Below are 8,764 nucleotides of genomic sequence, written 5' to 3' on the forward strand. Positions count from 1 at the left end.
TTTTGAAGGTTCCTTTGACATGAATTTTACAGACCCGTAGAACCGGACACAACAGCCCTGCAGACGTGTGGGGTGACCCGTAGACCTTTACAGACCCGTAGAACCAGACACAACAGCCCTGCAGACGTGTGGGGTGACCCATAGACCTTTACAGACCCGTAGAACCGGACACAACAGCCCTGCAGACGTGTGGGGTGACCCGTAGACCTTTACAGACCCGTAGAACCGGACACAACAGCCCTGCAGACGTGTGGGGTGACCCAGAGGGCAGTAGAGCAACAGGTGGGGTGGGAGCATTTCCATTTTAAGTGCAGGTGAAGGTCTGAAAGCAATTCAACGCTTTGTAAGACTAGAGGGAGCAGTGCCAACTGTAACATGAAACAGCAGGAGTGAGAACACAACAACTAATCGATTAATTAGTTAATTGTTGCACCCCTGTACTCACTTGTTGGTTTTTTTGTGTGTGTGTCTCTCTCTCTCTCATCAGTCTCTTTCTCTCTCTCTCTCTCTCTTGTCAGTCATGTGTGGGTGTCTCTCTTGTCAGTCATGTGTGGGTGTCTGTCTTGTCAGTCGTGTGTGGGTGTCTGTCTTGTCAGTCATGTGTGGGTGTCTGTCTTGTCAGTCATGTGTGGGTGTCTGTCTTGTCAGTCGTGTGTGTCTGTCTGTCTTGTCAGTCGTGTGTGGGTGTCTTGTCAGTCATGTGTGGGTGTCTGTCTTGTCAGTCGTGTGTGTCTGTCTCTCTTGTCAGTCGTGTGTGGGTGTCTGTCTCTCTTGTCAGTCGTGTGTGAGTGTCTGTCTCTCTTGTCAGTGGTGTGTGAGTGTCTGTCTCTCTTGTCAGTCGTGTGTGAGTGTCTGTCTCTTCTCTGACCCTCTCCACCTCCCTTTCTGCCATCTTGTCCTGTGCTCTACTCTGGCATGCTTTTACCTGGCACTGCGCCAGCCTAATGTGTGTGTGAGTGTGACTGTGTGTGTGTGTGTGTGTGTGTGTGTGTGTGTGTGTGTGTGTTTAGAGTGTCTCACTGATGTACTGTATTTTTAGATGTGTGTGGTGTGCCGGTAGAGATGGCTGTGTGCAGTGCTCAGTAATAGTGGAGCCTGGCTTGCCTTGGTAATGAGGAAGCCGGGGGTGACCATGTGGAGACATGTGTGCTCTTTCTTCTGATTTCTTCTCAGCGTTATGTTTGAAGTGAATAAAGTACTTGTATGCACATACTCTCTTCTGTCCTATAGTAGCAGTTCTTCCTGTTTACTCCTGTCCTACAGTAGCAGTTCTTCCTGTTTACTCTTGTCCTACAGTAGCAGTTACACCTGTCCTACAGTAGCAGTTCTTCCTGTTTACTCTTGTCCTACAGTAGCAGTTACACCTGTCCTACAGTAGCAGTTACACCTGTCCTACAGTAGCAGTTCTTCCTGTTTACTCTTGTCCTACAGTAGCAGTTCTTCCTGTTTACTCTTGTCCTACAGTAGCAGTTCTTCCTGTTTACTCTTGTCCTACAGTAGCAGTTACACCTGTCCTACAGTAGCAGTTACACCTGTCCTACAGTAGCAGTTACACCTGTCCTACAGTAGCAGTTCTTCCTGTTTACTCTTGTCCTACAGTAGCAGTTCTTCCTGTTTACTCTTGTCCTACAGTAGCAGTTCTTCCTGTTTACTCCTGGGCTTTTCTCTTCTCTCTTTCTTTCTCTCTCCTTCTCTGTCTTTGTCTTTATCTCTCTTCTTTTCCTTGGTCTTCTTCTATTTCTCTTTTACTCACTCGCTTTTTCTTGTTTGATAACTGTTTCCTCTCCCCCCTCCCTCTCTCTCTTCAGTACAAGCAGCAGCATACTCTTCTCCACAAAGTGAATGGGCTTCTCATGTTGGTCACTTTCTTGGTCTGTCGAGTCCTTCTCTTCCCTTACCTATACTACGTTTACGGCAGGTATGCCTCCTCTCTTCACTCTCTCTCTCGCTCTTTCATTCTGTATTTTCATCTCTCTCTCCCTCCCTCTCTCTCTTTTTTCTCTTCTTTTATTCTAACAATCCCTCTTTCTCTCCCTCTCTCTCTCTCTCTCTCTCTCACACACACACACACACACATTTGCCTCTATCTTGCTTTTGGATCAGTGTTTGCATGCGTTCTTGCCTTGGTGACAACATTAACATATATGGTGACTTGTGAAGACTTGTAAAGTTTACAGAATCCATATGAAAGTATATGTGGCTGATTTTACTGTAAAGTTTACAGAATCCATATGACAGTATATGTGGCTGCTTTTACTGCAGGTTCTGACTTTTCTTCAACTTCCTTGTCTTGTCTCTCTTTCCTCTTTGTTATCTTTTCTTTATCTTATCTCTCTCCCCCCCCTCTCTTTCTCCCTCCCCCCTCCCTCTTCTCTCTTTCTCTCTCTCTCTCCCTCCCCCTCCCCTCTCTCTCTCTATTTCTCCCCCCCCCCCCCATCTCTCTCTCAGGTATGCCTCGATCCCGTTCCACCTGGTCCCCCTGTCCGTCCCGTGGCAGTGTAACCTGGGCGCGGCGCTCCTCATGGCTCCGCAGCTCTACTGGTTCTCCCTGATCTGCAGGGGGGCTCTGCGCCTGTTCAGGAGGGGGTCCTCGCGCCCCTCCGCCCGTCCCGCCTCGCTCTCCCCGAAAAAGGAGCGTCCAGACTGGGACGCCCTGACGCCGGCGCAGCCATCCAACGGGTACAACGCTCGCATGACCGAGCACGAGACAGCCTCGGCCAATCACTGAGGCCAGCGGAGAGGGTGACCAGGACGGGAACCCAGGACGGGAGGGAGGAGGAGGAGAGGAAGGAGGGACACGAGAGAAAAGAGAAAGAGACAGAATGACTGCATGAAGGGAAAGAGTGGACGAGAGTGGACCTTCAGGAAGGGGCCTGGGTGACGCTTAGGTGGAGATGCGTGGCAGTGTGGCGCTGCACAGTGCTCATGCGTGCTGCTGGTTTCATCTGTGAAAACTCTCTAGGTCTCTGGCTTAAAGCACCAATCAGGGAAGAGAGAGTTTTCCCAGGGAAACAAGTCTGTCGCAGTCACACATTTAAAGTGCGGGAAGACGGAGGGGAAAAAAAAACAATGGATTCAAATATGTGTGTGTGTATATACAGTATACTCCATGACTTATTTAACATGTATGTACATTATAGCGTATGCCGTTGTCCAGGCCCGGGTTTCTGCAGCAAGACATGACTAACCTAAGCTAAGCTATGGCCTCTGTACACGCACACACACACACACACACACACAGCCGTATTTCCAGTAAGAAGGAGGGTGAACTGTGGATAAGGTGAGCTGGGCTGAAGCTGTTGGAATGTAGGTGCTCGGGTCCCCATGGGACCTGACTGTGACATCCGTATTTACTGTATCCATGACAACGGGCACTGCGGAGATGCTGGCAGGTGGTGAAGGGGGTGGGGGGCCTGACTAAGCAGCACTTTGGATTTGAGAGTTAAGCTGGGGGGGGGGGGGGGGTTGATGGAGCTTTGGTGTCTTAAACAAAAACAAGTAAACAAAAACAAGTAAAAGTTCTGTACTCGACATCCACACACATATTGGCATAGATTGCACGGAGTGGATTCTTTACCCAGGGCCAAGGGTCAGCCTGAAAGCTCCTTGGAGTTGGTTGGCAGAAAGCAGAGCTACCTATAGATCTAGAGGCATAGGCGATCCTACCCCAGGGTCTGGCATGCCATGGTTCCTACCCCATGGTTCTTAACCCAGGGTCTGGCATGCCATGGTTCCTACCCCAGGGTCTGGCAGGCCAGGGTTCCTACCCCAGGGTCTGGCATGCCAGGGTTCCTACCCCATGGTTCCTACCCCAGGGTCTGCCATGTCATGGTCTGGGTGTCCCATGCAGCCACATTCCACGGGCATCAGACTGCTTTCAGAGGAGACAATAGTGAAAACACCAAAGGGGGGCTTTGTGGTAGTCTATAGTGTATGTTGGAGACTCAATACAACAGGACCAATAAACAGTATCTATCCAATGTAACAAAGTCCTGTCCGTCTTCAGAACAGTACGCACAGGATTTAGGAATGTATTATTTTGTATATGCTAGTGCATTGTTTCTAGATGGCCTGTTCAACTTAGTCAAATGCAGCTGGAAACAAAGAAAAACAAAACAAAAAAAAAACGTACTAATGCTACGCAAGTATTTCCGTCTCCTACTTAAACGATAGTTGCAGTCATTTGAGATCATCAGTGCCCCTGTCTTGGAGGCGAGGGTTTTTTTTCTTGCAGATGGCGTATTGCGCTGCCTTAGCCTTGAGAACATTTTATACTTTCTACTTTCCTCATCTACTCGTTGTTTTAATTCAGGACGAGCATATTTCCTCGCAATAAAAAATGTGACTGGTGTACATAGCAGCTGTATGATATGGTAACTTAGTTATTTGCACATTGTTCATTTTAGTATTTACGGTTAATTTATGTGATAACGTTTTAGACATCTTATATTTCGTTAGCGTTTTTATTTATTTTTGTTGAATAGGTTTTGCTTCTAGTAGTATTTTCCATTCTTTCATCATCTTGTTGTGTAGCCACACGTGTCAAGTTGAGCGAACGGCCTAACATTGTTTCTGGTGTAGCCTGACAGTCCCTGATAATAGTGTCTCTGCTGGCTCTTGAGGAGGAGGGGGGGGGGGTGTGGCAGATCTGGGTACCTTAACCCAGATGAAGTGCTAAACCCCCTAAGAGAAGAGCCCTTGGACTTTGTTCAGTTAGAAGATTGAAGCCCCGGGGCTCTTCTATTATCAGGTTTGCAGCATCTGCTGGGTTATCTTCCCAGGGCTTGCCACTACACCACCTACTTGGAATCATGGCCTGGAGTCATTTAGCGTAACAGAAAGGGATCAATTCTCCAGATTTTTAAATTCTTCAGTTGGTTTTGTTTACCCACAAGCCTCAGCAGTTCTAACCTTCTTCAATTCTCATTGGTTGTTGAGAATAGCAAGTGTATCCTTAAGAAAAAAAAAGTCAAAGCCCTGTTCCTGTTCAGTCTTTGTAACATGCTTGTTGTTGACAGTTATCCTGAATGGAGATCCTAAATGAAACCACTATTCTAGAAGGCCTTGGCCTACTCAAGATCTCATTGGTGCAAGTATAACTAGAAATAACCATTTCTCACACTGTACTGTGTACTTCTATCCTCATAAGCTTGTTATGTGTTCAATGAGTTATTATGATTATTTATTTGTTCATTTGTGATTTTGAATGTGCATATGTACACACATGTTAGAAAAGACAAAATGTTACCCCTTCAGTTCAACTATATATGACAGCTTTGTTGTTATTCAAACATGATGGAAAATATACTCTTATATCCTGTGCTTGGCTCCGACACTGTTTTATGCATAACAACAACACAAGCCCTCCCTTTTTACCACAGCAGCAGTGAAGGACTGTCCGGTCCACTATGAAAACAAATACGCCTTGAAGTATCCCTTAGTGCCCTGGGAGACATTCGGCCTTTCAGAGGAGAATTAGAGTGTATACACGGACAACCAGTCGCATAAATAAAAGGACAACAATAAAACAGTTGATTAGATTTTAAATGGGTCAATTAAGCTCCTAATGTTACTGCACACAGCAGAAACAGCTTTAGTCTAATCAAATGGACTGAACAGAACATCGTCCAGCCTCTTCAGATATCAGAAACAACACTCAGACCCTGGAAAAAACAACAACATTTATTACGGTCATAGAAAATGGACACACAAACATATCCACCTATTATAAAAGCCAGCATCAACTGCTGCATTATTAATGCCATTGTATGGGATAAAATTCAGGTTTGGCAACTTCTTAAAAATTCGTGGCTGCACTTCATTCTTGCACATACACACACTTTCATACACGCACGCACACACACACGCTGGTACTGGGCCTGGTCTAATGTGGCCCTGGCCTCTGTGTGAGCCGCTGCCGTGGGCCATCATCGGCGTCTCCGTGACGACGGCCGAGGACTGTGCCGGGGTGTGGTCAGTGGTCAGTATCGCCTCTGGCGAGGGCTGAAGACTGTGCTGGGGTCTTTGTCCCTCTCGCGCTCCCGTTGGCTGTTGGGAGACAGGGGCTCCTTCGGGGGCGGTGCCGAACGGGACTTGTCGCTCTTGAAGAGGTCGCGTCCGCTCCTGAGGAGCTGTTCGTCGATCCTGCGGTGCCGTTTGATGTCTGAGAGGACCTTGTCCATCCGAGCCTCGCGGCGAACTGTAGACCGTGCTGAGGACCCTGGAGAAAGAAAAATCAGGAAGAGGGACATTACACTCTCACTCACGGCTGTCTTGCCATGTGCCTGTGTGAAAAGCTTGGCTGAGCTGAGGGCTGCACCTGGGGTCCTGCGGCGGTTGATGAAGGCGTTCTTGGGTGTCTGTTCCTCGTCAAAGTCAAACTCAGTGGGCTCCACATCCCTGCAGAGGAAGGGAGGCCAAAGCAGCACAATGTAGTTCATTACCGTAAAACAACAGCAGCACAATGTCGTTTTTTTACTGTAAAACAACAGCAGCCGTGGCCTACTGGTTAGCGCTTCGGACTTGTAACCGGAGGGTTGCCGGTTCTATCCCCGACCAGTAGGCACGGCTGAAGTGCCCTTGAGCAAGGCACCTAACCCCTCACTGCTCCCCAAGCCCCGGTGTTGTTGCAGGCAGCTCACTGCGCCGGGATTAGTGTGCTTCACCACAACAGCAGCACAATGTAGTTTTTTACCATAAAACAACAGCAGCACAATGTCGTTTTTTTTTACTGTAAAACAACAGCAGCACAATGTAGTTTTTTACTGTAAAACAACAGCAGCACAATGTAGTTCTTTGCCATAAAACAACAGCAGCACAATGTCGTTTTTTTTTTACTGTAAAACAACAGCAGCACAATGTAGTTTTTTACTGTAAAACAACAGCAGCACAATGTAGTTCTTTACCATAAAACAACAGCTTCACACTTATTTTAACGCTACACTGACTAATAGCGTCTTACCAATGGGTGCCCAGAACGCCTGGTATTGCCCTATGTACCGGTAATGTAGTTATTGCAGAAGCCAGGTATTGCCCTATGTAATGTTGTTGCGGGTAGGAACAAGACCCTCTTGGTCAGTTTTTGACTAATTGACTAAATGTGTACCCAGTATGTTGAAAAATAGCCAAAAGGGGAATTCCTACATGGAAGGTAATGCAGAATGAGGGGGCTCATGGTTGTACCCTCAGAGCGAGAGGTTTCAATGCCCCCCCCCCCCCAACACACACACACACACCTGTGCAGCCCTCACAGCACACAGTTAGGTACACACTGCTCTAGTGTTTACAAAGATATGCACAAAGATATGCACCTGTACTGGTTCTGTAGTGGCCATACAAACACACACCTGTATTGGTTCTCTAGTGTCCCTACACAGAGGTATACAACTGTTCTCGTTCCCTATTGCTCCTGCAGACACACACACACCTGCTCTGGATCTTTAGCATTCCTAGACACATCTGTTCTGATTCACCAGCGTTCATACACACACCTGTTCTGGTTGTCATCCTCCTGGGGCTCCAGGGACTCCTCCCCGTCCCTCTCAGGGGAGGGCGTGCGGGGTGGCGTTGGGGGCCGGCGAGGAAGCGCTACCCAGTTGAGCTCCAGCACGTCCCCCTTGGCCAACAGCTCGTAGAGGCGTTTGATCTCCTGAGGCGGCGGCATCCAGGATTTGGGGTCTTCCATCTCCTCGTCGCTGTAAGGGATCTCCCAGTCGCCGTCACCGTTCTGCTCCTTGCCCTCTCTCACCTCCATCTCTGTCTCACCTTTGACCCCTTCCTTATGCTCATCTTCCAGCATGGCGTCTTTATCTTCCACAAGAGAACCAGACAAACACACTGTTTTCAAGACATTGACAAGCAATGATAGATAAGGCACCTGTCAAGAATCTTGCAGCTATCCTGCACATTGCACTAACCTGAGATGGAATCTGAAGTAAGTCATATGCATATTTGAAGTAACAGCTTAGTATGAGAAATTAAATGATATAACTTACAGTAATCTGTAATACAACGTGAACGAGCAATACCTTCATCTTCTTTCTGTGTCTCTTCCATCGTTTCGTTCGCCTCGTCCATCTTGTCATTTTGTGTCGCTTTGTCCCCCTCGCCCTGGTTCAACTTATCCGTTTTATCCGCCTCCCGTACCCCCATTGATTCCAGCCCCTCCGTAAGGGAGGTTTCTGTGTCCTCGGCTACTGCCTGTGTCATTTTGCTACGTGGAGTGAGAATTCAGCTCAATTCAGTCTTTTCTTGTAACGATGAAGAATAAACCATGCAGAAAATTACAGTAAGAAATCTTTCATTGCCCATTAGTTATTTGTTGTTTAGCATTAGCATATTAGCTGTTTGAACACTGTGATAAAGTCGTGTAGTTAATACACTTACTTTTAGATGAACTCTTCCCAAATCAACCTGAAGTCGACTTTGTTTATAACGTCCCCTCTCTCAGCTCCTTCAGGTAGATGCAACATAATAAACAGCTATGATTCATGACATGGCTACTGTCCACATATTCTGCAGTAGCGCACCTCCATTTTGGTTTGCCTTGCATCTGAGCGCTGATTGGCTGTGCTGCGGCGCTGTAGTCGACAGCGCTTGCCTAGAAGCGTAGCTTACGTGGTAACATCAGGATAATCTTTTACCCTTCCTATGTAGTTATAGTATGTGAAATTGTTTTATAATGAAGCATATTACTTAGAAGTTGCTGAAATTGTGTTAGTGTAGATGGTTTATCAGTAAGCACTAAACCAGAGGGCTCTGACTA

General features: G+C 47.2%; 2 protein-coding genes across 2 annotated transcripts in view; one reads left to right on the forward strand and one right to left on the reverse strand.

The window, feature by feature from the left end:
• Positions 1–3,053, forward strand: part of tlcd3bb (TLC domain containing 3Bb) — a 14,204-nt gene extending 11,151 nt beyond the window's left edge. The window contains exons 5-6 of the mRNA XM_076266614.1: positions 1,809–1,918; positions 2,449–3,053. Coding sequence (XP_076122729.1) covers positions 1,809–1,918; positions 2,449–2,728 — 390 coding nt within the window. The 3' untranslated portion in view covers positions 2,729–3,053. The remainder of the gene's footprint in view (positions 1–1,808; positions 1,919–2,448) is intronic.
• Positions 3,054–5,661: 2,608 nt separating this feature from the next.
• pagr1 (PAXIP1 associated glutamate-rich protein 1) lies at positions 5,662–8,709 on the reverse strand. Its single transcript, XM_076264799.1, has 5 exons — positions 8,386–8,709; positions 8,028–8,212; positions 7,491–7,809; positions 6,320–6,399; positions 5,662–6,220 (listed from the first exon to the last, which is right to left on the reverse strand). The coding sequence occupies exons 2-5, from the start codon at positions 8,206–8,208 to the stop codon at positions 5,982–5,984; spliced, it is 819 nt and encodes a 272-aa protein (XP_076120914.1). The 5' UTR covers positions 8,209–8,212; positions 8,386–8,709; the 3' UTR covers positions 5,662–5,981.
• Between the last annotated feature and the right edge of the window lie 55 nt (positions 8,710–8,764).

The sequence above is a fragment of the Alosa pseudoharengus genome, unplaced genomic scaffold (assembly GCF_046254945.1).
Source record: "Alosa pseudoharengus isolate Yale_2024_CS ecotype anadromous, Long Island Sound unplaced genomic scaffold, YU_APseudo_1.1 YU_APseudo_1.1_scf_4, whole genome shotgun sequence".
In the NCBI taxonomy this organism is placed as follows: Eukaryota; Metazoa; Chordata; class Actinopteri; order Clupeiformes; family Clupeidae; genus Alosa; species Alosa pseudoharengus.

Excerpts from the sequence above, each read along its gene's own strand:
- pagr1 (XM_076264799.1), bottom strand. The coding sequence starts at position 8,208 with ATGACACAGGCAGTAGCCGAGGACACAGAAACCTCCCTTACGGAGGGG. Across the intron at positions 7,810-8,027 it reads GACACAGAAAGAAGATGAAG|ATAAAGACGCCATGCTGGAA; the intron begins GTATTGCTCGTT and ends CTCTTGTGGAAG. Across the intron at positions 6,400-7,490 it reads GAGGATGACAACCAGAACAG|GGATGTGGAGCCCACTGAGT; the intron begins GTGTGTGTATGA and ends CTTCCTCTGCAG.